Genomic DNA, 20,627 nt, shown 5'->3' on the forward strand with positions numbered 1-20,627 from the left:
TTTTTGTTATAAAATAAAGACTATAAAGTAAATACACTAGAGTCAAATATCGAGAGAGACCTATACATAATTCAATTTGACACTGAAGTACAAATGAACTGCATTGACTTTTTATTTATAGAAGAACAAAAGTTGTTGTTGACCCACTGTCTATTTGATTGCAAGATTATCTAATTACAAGCTTATCCAAATTGTAAACTTATCTAAAATTACAAAAGATTTAGATAGGTTGGATGATAGACTTATGAGTTACTAAAATTCTGGCTTAATCAGCCATTTTGACCAAAAAATATTGAACCAGTTACCATTCGGCCCATTTATGGATTCAATCTATTTTAAGTCGGTCCAAATATAACTCAATCTTCCTATTTAACATCCCTAATTTAGATTTAACATAAATGAGTAAGTGATACTGATACATCCTTGTATGGTTTGTATTTTAATGTGGAACAAACAATGTTCGCTGCATTTTACTATATTTTTCTTGAGTGCAAACAAAATTTCTTTCTATTAAATTTCTTCCCTTTTTAAGACAAAATTTTCAATTACAAATACACATCACATCTTCAAAACCAAATCAAAAACATTTTTTTAAAAAAAAATGGGTTCCAAGCCTTCTCAGACCAAACTAAAGCTTGTCACCATTTCAATAATCTCCTTTTTCATAGCCTTCATTTACCTTGGTATGTCATTCAACCCTAAACGCCAAGAAACCATGATATTCCACACCTTACAAGATTACAAACAACCAACACAAATCTTCCCTAGGCCTATCATCAAACCTAGTTGGTACAAATTTCTCGAAAACGAAACCAAATATACAAGGTTCAAAATTGGACTAGTAAACGTACATGGGGTACCTATTGAAGTCAAAGACCTACACGACGAACAAGCTGAGCTAGTCAACGTTCATTTTCGTCGTGTCAACAGAAGTGTTATGTGGAAACACTTGTTCCCAGAGTGGATCAATGAGAATGTGCCTCAAAAATCATCGCAGTGTCCTGAAATTCCAATGCCTGAGGTCGAAGATTATGTCGATTTGGACGTTGTTTTGGCTAGGGTTCCTTGTGAAAATGCTACCAGTGTGTATAGGTTACAAGTGAACCTAGTTGTGGCTAATCTTTTGGTGAAAAATGGAATGGATAGTAACGGTGTTTATCGCGAAATGTACGTTGTTTTCATCGGACCATGTAGTCCTATGCTTGAGATTTTCAGGTGTGATGATCTAATATGGCATGAAGGAAATGTATGGATTTACAAGCCTGATTTGACAAAACTCAAACAGAAAATTCTCATGCCAGTTGGAACTTGTCAACTTGCCACTCCATTTGCTGAACAAGGTATGTTGCAAGTCTTTTTCTTTTTAACATATACATATTCAACGGCAGAGCTAGGGGGGCCGCGAAGGGCTCATACAACATCATTCGCCGAAAAATTATATATAAGATCAAAATTATTTGTATGTTTATATATATGATAGAAGTAGTTAAATCACCTCGACGGCTCGACTTCTTCGTATGCCTACTTAACATTTTGAACTGTATACACTGCCAATATAGAGAGGGGGTGAAAATAAAGGCTACTAACTTTTGGAACTCACGGACTAATTAAGTAGTACTAACCATGGAATGGAGATTCTTACCTGCTACACCAAGCAAAATTGATCTGATAATGTAAAAAATAAAATTACACCATCGATGAATATTAATTTTAAAAAATTAAGATACCAGATATGGTTCAGGATATTCATTTTCTAGACAGGCTATATGTTATAATAAAATTCTATTTTTGGATAAATTAGGAGCAAATATAGCAATTTCCTGATCGCAGGAAAAGGGAAATAATAGGAGCATCAGATTTTATGTACTTTGAATTTCTTTTTGGTTTATGTATACATAAATGGCATCATAGTTAATATTCTGAAATAATTGACCGCATGAATTGTTTGGGTATATGATGGCTAACCATATGACAAATCCACTAGCAAACTTGATAGGAAAAAATTGCTAGATGTAGAAAACGAATTTTCTGTCATTAATCCTGGCATTAGAAGGCAATATTAAATTTGATATATTTTTTTTTTTTTCTATAACTATGAATATCTGCTATCTTCCACCACCAACAAATTAGATAATTATGTCCATAAGGGGTAGGACATATGGGATCGTTGTTGGAATTTAAACTTGAGACCTCATATTCTCTCTTCACTTCATTGACTATTAGGCAACACCCTTGAATATGGATCTTCGACAAACATCTTATAGCTAATACCTTTAGGTAGACTTAGTAAGTTTTATACATCGTGGCTGTCATATTATTTTTATATGTTATCGCAGGTCACAAGTCGCATGTTCAAAATTATGAATTCCATATTTTGAGATACCTTATCTGTAAATATTTTTCGATTGACAAAAATTAAAGTGTATATATAACTTAAATTTTTGGAATATTTATGTGTTACAATATTTTTGACATTCCACCAAATAATTCAATAATTTTTACTTGCTTGTATTGGTTTTTCAGTTTGGCAAGTAATGAATTCTCAGATAAAGTACACTATTATTGTACTGATGGTCACCCACCCAATTGCGTATATATAGCAATCAGAATTTAGGTGCTTCGAATCCACAATAAGATTTTTATATGGAAATGACTCAATGACAGTAAAAAAAAAGGCTTACCAAAGGACTAAATGAAATCATTCAAATTTAATTCAATTATTCTCCTAGTAATCATATTTGTTACATCCCAGTTACCTGTGAAGAGCGTAATATATTACTTTACCATAGAGATGGGTCGTATTGAATTTTTTACTCCCACTTGGCTCGGTAGCGTCTTCAAGGTCAAAACTCAAAACTTGTTAAATTTAAGGGAAGTTTTGCTCATAGAGCAAGCGGGTCAAAAGTTCAAGACTACCCACCTCCAAGGCCATTCTTGTAAATCACCCTTACAAGTATTTCATCTGTACCAATTCATGTAACGTACATTTATTTTTAATTTGTCTTAAAAAGAATGTTATACTTTGAATTTCTTTTTCTTAAACTCAAGTCTTACATGAATTGGGACAACGAGAGTTACTTTATCTCTTTTATTTGTTTCCCATCCAGTGTTCAATATCTATACTAGGGGTCGACTAATCCCAACTCGCTCTGCGTAAGGCCCATTTAAGGGGAAAGCGCTCACTAATAATTAGTTTTTCATACCCAGGATTTGAACCTCAAGGATCCTGTCCATCATATCACAACTCTTGCTGATTTACTTTTTTCTAGAACCAAAGCTCGAACCAAAAATGTCATTTTTCTCTTTGCTATGTTCATTTTAAAGGATTATACCTCAATCATTATCTTACCTTGGTTGAAATTACTAGGTCGAGAAGTATGGAGACAATATGGTTCATCATCATCCACAAGCAACAAAATTGCCCACAAGCAAAGAGAGGCTTATGTTACTGTTCTTCACTCCTCAGAATCATATGTTTGTGGAGCAATATCTTTAGCACAAAGCATCATCCTATCCAACACCACAAAAGACCTAATTCTCCTTGTGGACAACTCAATATCACAAGAAGCCCTACACAGTCTCAAACAAGCAGGATGGAAGATCAAAATAATCGAAAGAATAAGAAACCCTCATGCAAAAAGAGGCACCTACAATGAATGGAACTACAGCAAGCTCCGAATATGGCAACTAACAGAGTATGATAAGCTCATATTCATAGACGCGGACTTCCTTTTCTTCAAGAACCTTGATCATTTCTTCGTGTTCCCACAGTTGTCAGCTGCTGGTAACTGTAGGCATGTGTTCAACTCAGGGATCATGATAATCGAGCCATCGGAGTGTACTTTCAAAACCCTAATGGAGAAAACCCTAAGTATTGTTTCGTACAATGGAGGTGATCAAGGGTTTTTGAATGAGGTATTTTCTTGGTGGCATAGGTGGCCTGGTAAACTGAATTATTTGAAGAATTTCCAGACAGATGAACGTCGAAAGTATGATTATCCTGAGGATGCATATGCAATGCATTACTTGGGTCTAAAGCCGTGGATGTGTTACAAAGATTATGACTGCAATTGGGATGCATTGGTATATAGGGATTTTCCAAATGATTTAATTCATGCAAAGTGGTGGGAAGTTTATAATTTAATGCCAAGGGAGCTTCAGAAGTTTTGTGATTTGACTCCACAGATGGATACAAGGATAAGATTGGAGAGACAAAAGGCTAAAATTGCTAATTTTTCTGATGGCCATTGGAAAATTCAAGTGAAGGATCCAAGAAGACTTTCCGATTCCGACCTTTGATTAGTGTTATTGTTTCCTTCTTTTTTTCAAAAAAAAAAAAAAAGAAAAGAAAAGAAAATTTCCATCTTCAAATGTATTTCTTTGTTGCTTCTTGTATTTATTTATTTATTTATTTATTTTATTATTTTCACGCGATCTATTACTGTGAAATACTAGTAAATGATAAAACCTATATACTACCACATATGTCTTGGATGAGACTGGGAAATGTTAATGGAAGCCTTAAAATTGTGGAAAACTCAGGCTGATGAATGGCAATATTTTATTTACTATTGAATTGGGTGATAGACTTATTTTTAGACAATGAAACAACAATGGATTGAAGGAGAGAAAAGAAGATCGCTTCAGATAGTATATCATGTGCAAATATTTGGTAAAGAAGTGGTTTATCCGTTTTTAGCTTTACAGAATAGGAGGTAAACGTAAACAGTAGCTAGCATGTGTAGAAATAGATCAGTCCTCTTTAGACAATCAAGGTCCAGACCAGTTTCAGATTTTGGCACTAAGCACACGTACTTTTTTAGCCAAGTATATCCTCCTAGACTTAAGATATATTGTTTTTGGCTCTGAAAACATTCAGAAGACCTCCTTACTGTGGGATCAGCAAAGCTTTACGTTTCAAAAGAAAAAGATCAGATAAATGCACTCACAACAACCATCATATTCAAGCAAATTACATTGACACTTCAATATGAATCATAAAACCAGAAACAAATTCTTGCAGGAAAGTGGAACAGGACAATCTTGGTGGTTATAATCTGCCATACCTATGCTGATTGTCCTACATTAAGGAATTGTACAACTCGAGAAGCTACAGTAACTCAGTTGCCCCTTCCTTGAGAAGGGGAGAAAAAGAAACATATAAGGAAAAATTATCGGAAGGAGGATCAATACTGAGTGGTAACATATCATTTTGCTGCTGGCTAGTGAGGTAGAAGCAAAACAACAGCACATGGATCAACCCTGTGACTAGTTTTTTTTTGAGCATCTTTTTGTCGCCAAGTGTTGCAAAATATACAGTAAAGATGCGTCATAGAAGAGGGGAAAAAATAACCTCTTCCTTGAGCTATGGCATGCTGATACAGAAAATATACAGTCACTTCCCTGGAGATGCGAATCTTGAACGCTCTCTCTGCCTATTCAAAGCACGATCCTTGGGAGAAGATGTTTTGCCTCCCACTCCTGCTTGACGCATCATCTCTGCAATCAATAATGCACCCAGTTGACAATTAGAATCTTCTATCATTCAGAACCAGAAAGTGACTACACGTTTCTCTCCAACAAGTGGTATTAGATTTAAAAGGATTCCACTTTGACAAAAGTAGAGTGAAGCTAAAGATTGAACAGGACCATTATGGAGGTTATACTAGGTCGGAAGTTCGTTATGGGAATTAAACCCAATGCCTTGCAGCAAGTAACAGCAGCCATTCAAAGTGACATAATCTGCAAGATTTTTAGTGAGGTTCAGCAGCACGGTTCCTAGGGACAAAGACTTCCCCACATTGACCGTTCATAACTAGGAACTACAAAAAATATCAGGTATAAAATATTAAATGCTTGGGTAAACCCAAAAATGCGAAACTTAATGACTTTTGGCTGATTTTGTCTTATAAGCACTTTTTTTTAATTATTGTGGTGTCCGGGCCTACTTTTGTGCATCTCGATTAATTCCACAGATACCTGCCGCGCTTCTCACCAGTAACAATTTGGCTTTAAGTACTTTTGGTGCACACCAAACATGTAAGTAAACTAAAGAGTTCTTATAAGCTTACTCAAGATGAGATGAGAGAAAGTCAGAAGTAGAACGAAAGGTGTTCAAGTTGTCACTTGATGGTGTCAGCAATTTCAAGTAAAAAACTCATTGGAGCTGTGTTCTTTGTGTTCCCAGCACCCACGTTTCAAGCCTCACCATCTTCCTTTTCATTTGGCACAATCAATTCGACAAACTTTTTCTAGTGCCTGTACTAATATATGACTGTATTTTCACAAACGGATCCAGGATTCTTCTACTATTTTTCTATGATCCACCATAGGGCACACTCCTAAATGTATGAGGTCAAACTTTCCCAAAAAAAGACGAGAGACATAGTGTAAGCATTTTGCAGATAAATCCATTTCCTGATATGATGTCCAAGAAAATATTCCAGATCTTTTAGGCATAAATTATTCTACATATAAATAGATCGCTCAAGATATGCCCAAACAACTAATTCAAAGAATTTGTTAGCATAAGATATTCTACATAAACTATCATCACGATTTTCAAACACAAGAAAAACTGTGTATTACTCAAGAAAACACAAGCCTTCTTTCATTACTGATTACTAATCAGTAATTACTAACCAGTGCAATTTTTGTTACATGAAACTTGAGATACAAAACACTTCATCCACCAACTTTTGTTTGGATAAGTTGACTAGGCATTCCCTTAAAAAGTAGAAACAAACTTACATACCATTCTAAAAGAAGTGAGGAACAACGATAGAGTAAAAGTCTAACTGTATGCTATGACATTTCCAACAACAAAAAAGGAATTATTCAAGGAAAGGTTACAGGTGGTCAACACAGGGCATAATACGGTGCATAAAGATGAGCTCAGTTTTGTATCCATCTTGGAATTAAAAAGGCATTATACAATTAACCTATATTGCAAAAAAGGGAAACCTATATATACTGAACGGTTGATGCACAACTACCCATGCATGAGTTCATGCACCAGAGCTGAGTGAGGGAAGAGCATCAATCAGATAAATCAACAAACTAAAGGCAAACATCACGTGAACAGAATAAAAAGAGCTTAGACAAACATATAGAGAAGAAAGATCTACCTCGCTTTCTTTCAAGCTCTTGGTCAAGCTCTTCTTTCCACTTCCTTTGAATCTCACTAAAACTTGCACTATAAAGAAAAAAGAAGATATCTTCACAGTACAACAACAACAACAACAACAATAACAACAACAACAAACCCAGTGTATTCCCACAAAATGGGGTCTGGGGAGGGTAAAATGTACGCAGTCCATACCGCTACCTCCGAAGAAGTAGAGAGGCTGTTTCCGATAGACCCCCGGCTCCAATATCAGAAATGCAAATGGATTCAATTGTAAAAACCTTGAAAAGTAAAATTTGTCAAGCTTAAATCCCAAATCTACCTCTGATTGTAACATCCCTGAAAATCAAGGACATGTTTAAGACACCTCATTGTTCTCAACGTTTACAATATGACCATATGTGACGGCATGTTGCTTAGACTCTTTGAAAATATGGACAGGTGTGTGTCAATCCTCAAAAGGTAATGCATTTTTGGAGGATCCAACAAGCATGGGGCAACATTTTTGGAAAGTCCGAGTAACAGAGAAAAAAAAATCAAAACAAAGGAAAGTTGATTATACACTTACATTGGACTATTTGATTGCCTCCGCTCATTAGACTGCGGTGAATTGTCATCAAAGTCTTGGTTGCTTCCGCTGCCAATGCATGATGTACGCTTGTTGCTACTTCCAGGGCTTGGACTAGTGATGGTATCAATTACTGTAGAAGGGCTTCCAATAGGACCCTGACTTGGTGACCTACTTTTTGGGGGTAACTTCAAGTAATTTGGTGCAGTTTCATCAATTGTAGGCTCAGCTAACTGTGGAGAGTATGAAGGATTCAAACTGTTGTAGAACTCTTCATACAGAGGGGTCTGCAGTTTCTTTAGTTCAAGAGCCTAATACAGAGAAATAAAACAAGCACATTAAACGCAAAGCTAGAAATATGTTATAATGCCTCTTCATAGAGAGATGTTGAGCAACATGAAAAGTGGGTACCTTTTCGTCCAGGAAGTCTCTGATTTTAGACTCGGTAAGCTCATCCTCATCTTCTGATATGGAAGGACCACAAGAAACTGCAGAATTGTCGTTAGGTGAGGCTGAACTCCCAGCACCTACACCACCTTCCTGATTGTTAACTAAATCCGTATTCCCTTGTCGCGGTTGAGGAGTCATGACATAATCATCAGAGGGCTCAGCAATGGGATTGAAACTCTACTTAACATGATGAGATAGAGGAAATCAACTCAAGTGGAATGTATATACTTTTAGCAACAAAAGTAGCAATGCTGAGACGCTTCATACCTTATTGAAATCATCAAGCGTCCTAACATTACCAAATGTTGTTCTTCCGTCCAAGAGCAAATTATCAGTATCATCAATCTGACACATGTCATCATCACTATTGTTTCCTCTCCACATATTTCTAGCCTCCGACAAGTTCCCAGTATTTTCTGTTGAAATATTCAAGGTACCCAAGTTGCAGATGTCTACTGAATCAGCACTGATGGTCATTCCATCAACGTGATATTAGACATAGTTGCTGAATAGTCCATATAATCAAGAGTGAAATGTATAATCCATATTGTCCATTTGAAATGCAACCAAAAGCTATTTCACAAGTAGATATATACAGGTTTCAAATTTCAAGTTCAAATTCTACAGAATTTCTTCATCGCACTCTTCTAGGCGTTGCAGATTTTGTTGATCTAATCATCATTTCATATCCTTAATATCAAAGGAATATAGTACAATGGAAGAAATAGATCTATATAGGGTGATTGCAATTAGTTGGGATTAAGTTTTAGTCACGATATTACGTCTATTTTAGGACCAATGTTTTCTAGGGGTCTTTTTATCCTATCAGAGATTTTTATGTCAGTAGAAGATGTAACAAACTTCTATTACTTGTTATTTTTTCACCACTTCTATTTTTTTATTGTAATGTCTACACCATCTTGCGTGACTAAAATGAGCTTAAATGGACTGACAGACATAGTAAGAATTCATTTAGCCAACTCCAAAGCTGTTACTATATTACAGATCAAAGGATTTCAAACCTCTTCTGTATCTGTTGACATTAGCATTTACCTAGTGAAACTGTAAGCTTTAATTCCTATTAAGAATTTGAGATTACACGATGCAGATACTATTGGTCTGTGCTAAAAGGCAGCCTTTGGAGCACTTACATGCTTTTCTCATTATGCCCACTTGAACAAGAATGACTTTGAGATTTTCCCTATCAGTAAAATGAAGTTCAGAATGTAAGTGCCTGACAAATATTAGTAACATTTCCAATTGATGTACATAAACTGACCATCGCAGGACTAGAATCATCAGGAAGAGATAACTGTGCTTCACCAGTGACAAATGGATGCTACATGCAAAGCCAAGTGTTAACTTATTATTGCATGATACAAGAGACAAAACAACAACAAATTGTCAGGTCAAATCAAATCACCTGTAACAACTCACTGGCTGATGGCCTTAACTCTGGTTCCCTGTGTGACATATCTTAGTCTCATTATACAATAACCAAACAAAGGTTGAAGGAATCAGCATTATATCTACTGGTACTAATAATGCAGAAAGCATCACCATTTTCAAGGTCAATTCTGAACAATCAAATATCAACTTGGTAAGACTTATACAAGGGGGAAATTAGATAAAATTATAATCCCTCCAATTGAGTTATATTTTCAACTCTATATGTTTGTCACATCTACTCCACAAAGTAGGGGAAAGGTCTGTGTGCAAACACTCTCCCCAGACCCCACTTGTGGGAATATACTAGGTATTTTGTTGTTGTTGTATGTTTTCATATCTATGTTTACTACGAACATCAAACCACACGGAAGTTTGAAGTTAAAAACTTTTGGCACGACTTTTTATTGTGCTATTATTGGACTTCGTTAAGAGTCAGATACGTGATGACTACATACTTCTGTAAGCATTTCAGCAGAAAGTCTTTTGCTTCAACAGACAAGTGTTCAGGGATCGGGGGATGAGCTTTTGTTGTCCCAATATAGAAGAGCGCAGCAACCTAAAACAAACATCGCATCAGCGCAAAGCATGAGTGGACCCGCAGATCGTAACCAGTTATATATGCCAAAAGGAATACAAATAAAATTTTAACAAGACCTGCGTGAAGTGTATACCTCTTGATACTGTTGGCTCCAGGGAGGCTTGCCAGTAGTCATCTCTATTACAGTACATCCTACACTCCATATATCAGCAGAGCTGGATTTCATATACAAGGACATTATCATTACCAGCAGAACTTGTACTGAAGTTACTGACTCAAGGAATATGTTGCAAAGGCTAATAGAGCCAGATTACATTAAGTCAAAGACAAGAATTGCCATTTATTCAGTGGGTTTTACTGAATCAATTCAAAGTCAAAAACAAGAATTGCTATTTCACCAAGAAACTCCTCTTCCATCAGAAAACTTTATTCTACAATAAAGAAACAAAGTTTTGATTCAAAACCTGAAATACCAATTTAAATAATCTATTTGTATTGACCAATAGATACATTAAAGTTGGAATTAACCAAAGTATCACAAGAGTTAAGGTAACACGGAGGATGAAAGCGTGTTCATAATTGAGGAGGGTGGCCAAGTGAACTGTCAGAAAACTAATCAGCATATTAACTGGATAACCATGGTGTGGACCATAATGGTTGAAGAAGCAAAACAAAATAAAGTTTACAAAAAGGTGAGCAGCAATTCCAAAGTTTAGGAAAAAAATTGATAACCATGGTGTCCGGGCCCGCTCTCGGGCACCTCGACTAAATCCACGGGATACCTGCCACCTCCCACCAGCATCAGGTACTAGGTAACTATGGCTAGAACAAGTGGGAAGAAATCACCTAGTGTTTGTCTCTACTGGGAATTGAACCTAAGACCTCATGGTGCTCATCCCCTTTATTGAACCACTAAGCCACACCCTTTGGTGCATTTTCCAAAATTAAAAATTAAAAAAAAGGATCATTCTTCTATAAATAAAGAAGAGGCAGAAAAGTTCAATAAAATGAAACATGGAATTTAATGTAGCATAAATAAGCTATAAGTTTTTCTATCATAGAGAAAAAACTGTTAGGCTCATCATAAAGAGAACATTAAGAAATGGCAGGGGACATTTATGGGCACAACAGAACAGTAACTCAAGTTCACAAACCATGATCAAGTTTGCAGCAATGAAACATGGTGAAGTATGATCAGATTATTGAATTTATTCTTGTAGTGTCTACCTAAATCAAGAGCTAAGACCCATTATAACAACAACATACATAGTGTATCCCACAAGTGGGGTCTGGGGAGGGTGGTGTGTACGCAGCCTCACCCCTACCTTGTGAAGTAGAGAGGCTAAAGAGCTAAGACCCATTGTTAAACCAAAACTGCACTTCCCAAGACATCAGCAAAATAAACAAAACGTAGACTCAAACTAGAAATGAGATCCAAATAAGTGATACATGTAGGCAAAATGTTGCAATCTAGATCAAACAAGAAAACAAGCTACAGATTTATCAACAAAGCGCTGCAATTATTCTTACAAGCTGTGACCAGTTTGGCGAATGACCTCAGGAGCCATCCAATATGGTGTGCCCTTCATGGACTTGGCACCTGATACAGTAGCCTATTGTAAACACGTTTCATCAATATCCTCTTCATTTCATCCAAGTTAAACCAAACAAATACAAATTGAGAATGGATGGTGAACATACCAGTTCGACAACCTTCTTTGATGCCCCAAAGTCAGCCAGTTTTATGCTACCTTTGTTATCAACAAGGATATTGGCCCCCTGAACCCAAATTAGCGCACGATATTATTGTTGGTTATACTTTTATAAAAAGAAAAGAAAAGAAACAAGATACCTTAATATCTCTATGCATGATTCCATTCTTGTGAAGATAATCCAGACCTAGGAGCAATTGCTTAGTGTACGTTCTTATAACCTACTACCAAAGATAGGATTAGATAGAGACCTACAATCAAATGAATCATACATGAAAAGAGTGTCGAACAATAAGACGGACAATGAACTTACGGGCTCGGGGAAAGATCCAAATTTGCTTAAAAGGGATGATATCGATCCACCAGGTACAAATTCCAGCAAAATATTTAATGTGTCTTCTTCTCTCACAATTCCAAGATATCTCTGACAACACAATATAGCAATTGAGTATTTCAGCGACAAACAATTCACCAGACAGGAGATCAAGCATATAGCAATTGAGTATTTCAAAGACAAACAATTCACCAGACAGGAGATCAAGGATTTACTTACAACAATATGTGGATGGGAGAGATTCTTGAGAAGCTTGACTTCCTCCTCAAGCTCCTTAACATGGGACTAATCAGGACAATGAAGAAACCAGAAGAATATATCAGACAGTAGCAAAATCAGAAACTAATACATCTAAAAAATGTAGATGTACAGCAACCTTCCATCTTAACATAGCTGTCATAGAAATATCTCCCTTTACACAATGTTGGTCACTACAAGTGAAAAATAATAGCCAAAGAACTGAAGACCCATTCATCAATGGAAGGCATAGGAAAAAAAATGTTAAAAGGCATATGCACATGCTCCAACTAAATGCAAGTTCAAGACACTGGTAGTAGGGAACTACGATGAGAAAGCAGCTTAATCGCACTACAATCCAACTACTCTAGCAGACTTTTAACTTCAAAATGAACGATTTCCAACTTGACAGAAAAGAGCATCAGCCATTGAAAGTACAAATGGCACAACAATCAAGCAACTAAACTTATGTCTCTCACTAAAAATACTTCGATTCAAGCATCCAACACAACAAATAGACAGAGTGATTATATCATTGTAAATTCAGGACAAAACAAAAGGCATCTCCAATGCCAATTCTAACCTGAGCTTTCTCCTTTGAAGCACGGTTTGAAGCTATCATAACCTGAAGAAACAACACAATAAATCCAAAACATTTTCAGTATCACTCTTCGAAAAAATCAAAATACCTACGAATTCCATTCGACTAAGTCCAAACCTGCTTGACGGCGAGCAGTTCACCAGAGTCCAGATTCATACCCATATAGACCTGTCCAAAAGCACCGCATCCAATCATCTCGCCTTTCCTCCACCGTATTGGAACTGCAGCCGCCACATCACCGTCATCGTCTTTAACTGCCGTTTTCGGTGGAAGCGGAGATAGCTTGGAGAAAACTCTGGAGTTGCGAATACATGAATTGATCTTCTCAACTAGATTATTACCTTCATCTACACCATCTGCCGTCGGTGTTCGGAACAACAGTGATCGCCGAACTGATCCGAAAATATCTTGCATCGGAGTTTTCGACTGAAGGAAAATTTGAAGTTCTAGGGTTTAAATGAAGTGAAAATGATTATGTCGGTTCATTTATTTGAATTTAATCAGTTTTTTTGCTTTCGCAGTGTAAAATGGAGAAGACGAAGAGAGAGAGAGAGTTTGGGTTAATTGGAAACAGAATGATTTTGTGTGTGTTTTTTTTTTTTTTTTTTGGTTCAGTCGATCGTTACTGTAGAGAAAGGGGGAGAGAGAAAGGGGAGGGAAATGGTGCGAGGCAATTTCTTTTTGAAAAAAGAATGGAATTAGAATTACAAAATCACCCCTCTTTATTTTATACTCCAAAAGAAATCTCTACTTTTGGTCTTTTACTCGCCGACTAATTCATTTGGGAGCCCGGATCAATTTGGATTCGTATCAAGAAGTTTAAAGTCTTTCTATCAAAAGAACTTTATATGTATATCTATAACTTGAATTTGAGATTCTAGTTAAGCGAACTTATTATTCTATCACAATCTTTGATAGTTAGTATTTTAAAACTTGAAAAAGAAGACAATACAATATGAATGATTGAAGTATTAAAAAAAAACGACGGAGACTTGCAAGTTATTTGGTATAAATATCAAATGCTAATGAAATTATAATCGAGTTCAAATTAGACAATAATAACTATGCCTCAATTTAAATAAATTAAAATCCTCTATATCAATTCTCATTTCTTAATTTAAGCTCATATTGTATTAGAGTCAATCCTCTCACAAAAAAAGCTCATGCATGGTATGAGCACACTTCAATACTAGTAATATTATCAACGTTTATTTTGTTGAATTGATTATCCTCTAGGGGGTTCTAGCCTTCGAGGTAGGTTGCAATTGATGGCTTTGGATACTTGAAGAAAATCCATAAGTAAATAATTCCAACGGTTAAGCCACCTGTTCCCTCTAAAGCTCATACGCTTTGCCATCAAACTCATTCTGATCCCCCTTCTTTTAAGGATCTTGTTCGAAGGTACAAAAAAATTACTCACTTGGTTATTAAGTACCCACTTTTCCTTTTATTTTTGCATTTGTCAAAATGTTTTGAACAGTTCTGTACCAAGGTGCTATCTTGATTTATGCAGCAATGCATTTCCCTGGAATAAGAATACTATAGCTAAATGCACATATCAAAAGACACAATGATCAATCAGTAAATCAGGGACGGGGATTGGCCATAAGCAATAGCTTATAACAGTAGGCAAGATGCATACACTGCAATTAAAATCAAGAAGGAAGAAAAGCAGAAACCTATACCAAGGGCCATATCAGGAGATTCTATGAGCTCTATAACATCATTAAGAAGAATACAAGGACTTCCTATTGCTACTTCTCGCGGCTTTCTTTAGAGGACTCCACACCAATTGCTTTTTTAACGCGACAACTGTTGGATGCTTGGGCCTCCATGAACCTGGTGCTTGTGAAGGAGGACTTCCCATGAATTTACTGCTTCCTGAGTCAATTGGGGTTGCTGCCCCTACAGGTGTAGCAACAGATGCCTCCCTCCCCTGCGCTATTGGAGAAAGCATTCTCGATGTCCGCCACATTCTTTGTGGATCCCAGACAAATGATTGTCGACCAACGAACCGGTCATTCCTTGGTCGAGCAGCAGAGTTATTGAAAGTTGACATGCTAGACTCAGGGCGAAGGGTTGCAATAGAAGCCCGTCTTTTGGGCTGCAAAACCTGGTTTGTTCCTTGAGGTGGTGGTCTAACTGCAACAATAGATCCTCGCCTTGGTTTCAGCATTGCCTTTGTCATTGATGTTCTTTCTATATTTTCCTTGTCATGTGATGCCGCTGGCACATAGGACTTCCTAGCTTTTGCAGGAGGACGAGCAAGAGGGGATGGAGGGGGCACAAAATTGCTGATTTTTCTCAGTGGCAATCTCAGTGCTTTTGAAGGAGCGAGTGGTGGTTTCTTCTCTGTTGTGATCTTCTGTGCTTGGCTTAAATATGATGAGGTTGTGAACTCACGAGAAACTCCAGCTAAAGCCTTGCTTTCCTGTTTTAGACGTATTTTCCTCTCTTCTGCCAATTGGTTTTCAAGATCACGAACCTGTTGGGACATTGAAAACGCTCAGCTCTTTCAGAATCAAGACTCAGAAAAGCTTAGACTAAGAATGCGGCTACACTGTAAATGTGAAACTACCAGAAAGCCTTAAGAAATTCCATTGGTAGAAGGAAGCTACTTTCTTTCCTACCTTATCCTGAAGACTTCTGCACGTTTGTTCTCTGGTAGTAAGCCTCAGCTGCAGAGACTGCAAACTGTCCTGCAATCTTTTGGTTTCCTTCTCATCATGCTTAGCTTTTTCTGCCTGTTGATGAACATCACAGCACTCATTAGCTGGACAGTATTTTTAATGGACACTAATGTTCATTGAAAGAGGTGTTTGTTTATAACTACCAGCAGTTTATGCTTCATGAGCTCAGCAAGGTCTGTCTGTTTGCGAGCAGGGCCATGCTCAACTCCTCGAACTCGACTTGCAAAATTCAGTGAGCATAGAGTTTCTCCCAGATCTGCATTATTAGGGCTAATTTGGACAAACATGACTGCTTTGCAATCTCCTCCTGTATTTCATGTTCCGGCAATGGAAAAGCAACACGCTTTAGAGGCTAGTGCAGAAATGACATCCACAAAAAGTTCAGCATTATCTGATAATACAGATGCTTTAAAGAGTCTTACCCAGAGAGCTCTGCAACATATGAGTGAGCTTTGAATTCCTGTTGTGCAGAGGGACCAATGTTAATTAATAGAAAAACAGAACTAAGTGGGATTATGCACAAACGGAAGGGGAGAAATACCTGTATGGGATATGAGATGTCTTAGAGGCCAGTGCAGAAATGACATCCCCAAGCGCAGATAATGACTTGTTTATGAATTGTGACTCTTTCAACCGCTCACCTTCAACTGCTATACGCCCCACACGCTCACTGCCAGCAAGGTCAACAAGCCAAAGGTGGCTCCTAGTCCTCTGGCCATTAATCAAGTTGTCTCCCACAACAGTCACCCGCAGTAAACTAAGGTAAAAGCAACAAAGAAAGTGTGATTCTTCATTGATGAGACCAAATAGCGGGATTGTAAAACTAAATTCTTTGAAATTTGTCTAAACTAACGCGTCGGCATGAAAAATGTAAAAGGGAGAGAGGAAAGACGTGACGAAATCCAGAGTAAGTTTCTAAATCTCACCAGTGAGAGCGGCTGCTAAGCTCGTTAGCACTAGTTGATCCAACAGATCTAGCCCGACTTCCGGACTTGAGCAGTTCCCATACTTCATCTGTACCATATACACGAGCCTCCACAAGTCCTGGAACTTCCTGAGTTCCCTCTGCAGATTGTTTTATCTCCAGCCTGTTTCATGTTTAAATATAAAATAACTTCTTCCAAACACACAAATATTCTTTTTCGTCAAAAAACTAACAAACAAACAAACAGAAGCTCTAGTTTCTCATTCACTAAACTTTACTGTTCACCTGCCTTTAGCTACTGCAAAACTATACAGAGAGAGAGATCAATCTTTAGATTTATTATATCAATGAAACTAATATATTACAGAAGCTCTAGTTTCTCATTCACTAAACTTTACTGTTCAGCTGCCTTTAGCTACTGCAAAACTATACAGAGAGAGAGATCAATCTTTAGATTTATTATATCAATGAAACTAATATATTACCTTAGTCAATTATGTTTAGCACTTCATATAAAACCAAAAACAATCTCTACAATTCAAAATATGCCCATTGTGATCTCTAAATCTAGCACATTTAATTTTGAATTCTGGTGAGAGAATATGTGCCAACCCCGAATGATGTTCTTATCTAGACATAACCAGCATTAAGGTATTAACTGTCGAAGCTTGAAAGCAGAACAAGTCAGTCAAATAAAGAGATCAAGAACTTACTTCTTAGGCGGTTGATTTGAGTTCTCTACCAGGAGGTCTTTTATCTTCTCATTATAAACCTCTAACATGCTGACAAACAACTCATATTTCATGATACTGCTTCTCTCGCTAGATAAGCTAAATAGCTTCTCTAAAGTTCGGTAGTTGACTCCCCTATTTTCTGGTGTCCCTTCCATAGTAAACGTCTTCCCTGTTCCAGTTTGTCCATAGGCAAATATGCAGACATTATACCCATCCAAAACAGAGGTCACAATGGGCATCGTTTGTGCAAAAACGGCATCTGCAATAGAAAATTAAAGGATTTGGATGTCAAATTACAATAAGCGATAAAAATATTCCTTACAGAAAAATTTTAGATAAACACTTCAAATTAGAGATATCGACTTACCTTGTCCGTCTTCAGGTTTGAACACATAATCAAACTTAAACTGCTTTTTCGAGGAACCTGCACAACTGATCTGCAATTCATTTTCATGAGATGGATCAAATTCGACCACAGATGTTGATCCATCTGATATTTCCCCTGCATTTAAAGGTCTACATCTACAGAAGACCCTGATATTTCCTTTGAGCTCGATCACTTCATTGTATAGACGTTTTCTTTCAGTACACTCTTCAAGATACTTCTTCTTCAGTAGTTCAAACTCTTCATCATACTTCTTTTTTAGAAGTTCATGTTGAACACCTGAAATGGCCAAAGAGACAAAAAATAGATCAGAATCATAGCATGCAACTGTATAAAAGAGACCAGATATGAGATGTTGTCCATACACTCTTCCGTACACTTCTGCTTTAGTAGCTCGCACTCTTCATCATACTTCTTTTTTAGAAGTTCAAGTTGAACACCTGAGGTATAAACGAAGGACCAGAAATAGATCAGAATTGATAGCATACAACTATATAAAAGACCAGACATGAGAATGTCGTTCGTACTCATATGCTGAAGAGCGTTAGAAGCTTCAGAACCAGTAAAAGAGTCCACGCTCGTGCCCTTGACTTCATTACATGATGCTCCCTGTTCTTCCGTCAAGTCCTAAAAAGAAGAGATATTTATGAATAATCATCACTCGTCTGATCTCCATTTAAACATAAATTTTAGCATGAAGTGGTTAACATCTTACGAGCACTTTGTCGCTATCTTCAATCTTCTCTAGAATTGGAAGAGACTGCTCTTGATATGATGAACATACTTCTGTGGTACAAGGTGAAGCATTACCCTCATCCGGTGAATCAGGAGTTTTCTCAACTTTAACTGAACCAATTCAAAAGGCAGCAATCCAACAAATGTAAGAAGCAAAGCCTGTTATTGAGAATATTTGTCTACACACAACAAACCAGCTCACTTTATAGCCTAAGATGGAATCAGGGGAGGGGGGCTCAGATCTTTTGAAATTCAGACGCAAATTCATCCATGACGATAAATCGAGCATGACAAAACTCCACCCTAACTTTTTGCACATTCATCCAATAACAACGAGACAACTAATATCAGTTACTACCAGTTTCTTGAGTAACAAAAATAGAAGATTGCTGTATCTCTTTGAATGTTCAAACACCAAAGTACCTAATAGAGTTTACACAACAGCTAATCAAAATCTTTTAGTTATCCTCATCACACACAAAAAAAAAAAAAAAAAAAAGAAAAAAAAAGGAGAAAAAAAAAACACCAAAAAAAAAAAAAAAAAAAAAAAAAAAGGTAAACAAGGGGTTAATAATATCAGTTAAAATCAGTTTCTTCGAGTAACAAACTAAAAAGAATGCTGCAGCTCTTTAAATGTTCAAACATCAAAGAACCTAACAGAGTCCACACAACAGCTAATCAAAGAAATCTTTTAGTTATTCTCACCACACGAAATAAAAAAAAATTAAATATTTCTAAACTATTGACTCATGTAGAAACAATCACTGAACAAGAACAGAAATCTGAATTCACGCTGTTTTAATACAATTTCTTGGCACTGTCAGTTCACCCATTCATTAAAAGTAGGTTTTAAATAAAACACAAAGCATTCGTTTCTCGAATAAAATTCACAAGAGAAACCCAATTAATCTTTCTTGAAACCGATAAAAATATTACATCAAAATGTTAAAACAACAATCCACAAAGAATCAACAAATATTCAGTAAAAACGAACCCCCATTTGGAGTGGATGAAGAAGCCTTCATCAAATCATCGCCAGAGATTGTGACTGCCTGATCAAAATTATCGCATAGCTTTTCTAGGGCTCGATCTGAAAAAAAAAAAAAAACACGGAAATCTTAAAGTTCATAAATACTACAAAAGACTCCGAATCAATAATCTATACATACAAATATACGAACAAAGAAATACAGCAAAATAGATTACCGTCCATTGTGAGTCTATCGCGATGAATGTAGAATCGGTGAAGAAGAAGAGTAGAGCAAATGGAAAGAGAGATTTGGGAATTTTGTTGAACGGTCACAATGGGGTTTTGAATTTATGGGGGGATACTCCACTTTTTTGAATTTTGATTGATCTTAACCGTTAATGTAATTTTAGAAAAGAATATTATGCCAATCTGTGCCGTCCGATTTCTGGGAGCTACATATAACGGCTGCATTTCTTCTTGGAGCGTCTCAGTTGTTTTGTATTTTGTCTTTTATTTTACTTATTTATTTACCCCCCCCCCCCGCCCCCCATGTTTTTTTTGTTGAGAGACATGCTACATTACTTGATTTTAATGCTAATAAAGTATTAATTATTAATATGGTGCAAGCATGTAATGTTTTATTATTCTAACTATCTATGATTTCTTACTATTTGAAGGCTTAACTATTCCAAAAATTGATATAATTATATCAAGTAGAGAACATTATCGTAATAGAATAACAATAACAATAATAATATATTTAATGAGATTTCAAATGTGAGGTATGAAGAGTGTAAAATGTGTTTCTATCTCCACAAGATAGAGAGATTGTTTTGGGAGAGCCCTCGATTTGAATACAACAAATCAAAATAGGTATGAAAAAAAAAGTCAGTTGACTACATCATATATTGTGACATGTGACAAATATCCATATAACAAAAAAAAGCGAAGAAAAAAACTAAAAATCAATTTTGATCGATAAAGTTTGAATTGTATATTACTTTGTTTGAAATGCTTAAAATATCGAGCTAGTTCGATGAAAGTCGAGTCAAATTTAATTATCTCAAAACCATATTTCAATTATAAACCAAAAATGAAAGACATGAGGTTCAATTTTCAATAGGACTTCTTGTTTGTTGAAAAAGTTTGTCTGCACTCTGCACCAAGTGTTCA

At 36.4% G+C, this 20,627-nt stretch overlaps 3 protein-coding genes across 3 annotated transcripts; 1 reads left to right on the forward strand and 2 right to left on the reverse strand.

The window, feature by feature from the left end:
• The first annotated feature begins 565 nt into the window (after window positions 1-565).
• LOC124886440 (putative UDP-glucuronate:xylan alpha-glucuronosyltransferase 4) lies at window positions 566-4,484 on the forward strand. The gene is made up of 2 exons (XM_047394668.1): window positions 566-1,340; window positions 3,368-4,484. The coding sequence occupies exons 1-2, from the start codon at window positions 602-604 to the stop codon at window positions 4,297-4,299; spliced, it is 1,671 nt and encodes a 556-aa protein (XP_047250624.1). The 5' UTR covers window positions 566-601; the 3' UTR covers window positions 4,300-4,484.
• Window positions 4,485-4,940: 456 nt separating this feature from the next.
• LOC107839556 (mitogen-activated protein kinase kinase kinase ANP1) lies at window positions 4,941-13,788 on the reverse strand. The gene is made up of 17 exons (XM_016683094.2): window positions 13,133-13,788; window positions 12,998-13,039; window positions 12,397-12,462; window positions 12,157-12,267; window positions 11,984-12,064; window positions 11,833-11,910; window positions 11,662-11,744; window positions 10,265-10,346; window positions 10,049-10,149; window positions 9,568-9,607; window positions 9,424-9,483; window positions 9,296-9,345; window positions 8,412-8,610; window positions 8,106-8,321; window positions 7,695-8,005; window positions 7,128-7,195; window positions 4,941-5,499 (listed from the first exon to the last, which is right to left on the reverse strand). The coding sequence occupies exons 1-17, from the start codon at window positions 13,427-13,429 to the stop codon at window positions 5,396-5,398; spliced, it is 1,989 nt and encodes a 662-aa protein (XP_016538580.2). The 5' UTR covers window positions 13,430-13,788; the 3' UTR covers window positions 4,941-5,395.
• A 727-nt stretch (window positions 13,789-14,515) lies between these two features.
• Window positions 14,516-19,940, reverse strand: LOC107839557 (kinesin-like protein KIN-14S). The gene is made up of 13 exons (XM_016683096.2): window positions 19,691-19,940; window positions 19,479-19,574; window positions 18,465-18,595; window positions 18,277-18,376; window positions 18,115-18,189; window positions 17,732-18,028; window positions 17,344-17,623; window positions 16,632-16,793; window positions 16,247-16,462; window positions 16,128-16,165; window positions 15,849-16,012; window positions 15,646-15,759; window positions 14,516-15,500 (listed from the first exon to the last, which is right to left on the reverse strand). Exons 1-13 carry the CDS (start codon window positions 19,695-19,697, stop codon window positions 14,742-14,744), a joined length of 2,439 nt encoding a protein of 812 aa, XP_016538582.1. The 5' UTR covers window positions 19,698-19,940; the 3' UTR covers window positions 14,516-14,741.
• Window positions 19,941-20,627: the final 687 nt, after the last annotated feature.

This window comes from Capsicum annuum, chromosome 8, assembly GCF_002878395.1.
Source record: "Capsicum annuum cultivar UCD-10X-F1 chromosome 8, UCD10Xv1.1, whole genome shotgun sequence".
In the NCBI taxonomy this organism is placed as follows: Eukaryota; Viridiplantae; Streptophyta; class Magnoliopsida; order Solanales; family Solanaceae; genus Capsicum; species Capsicum annuum.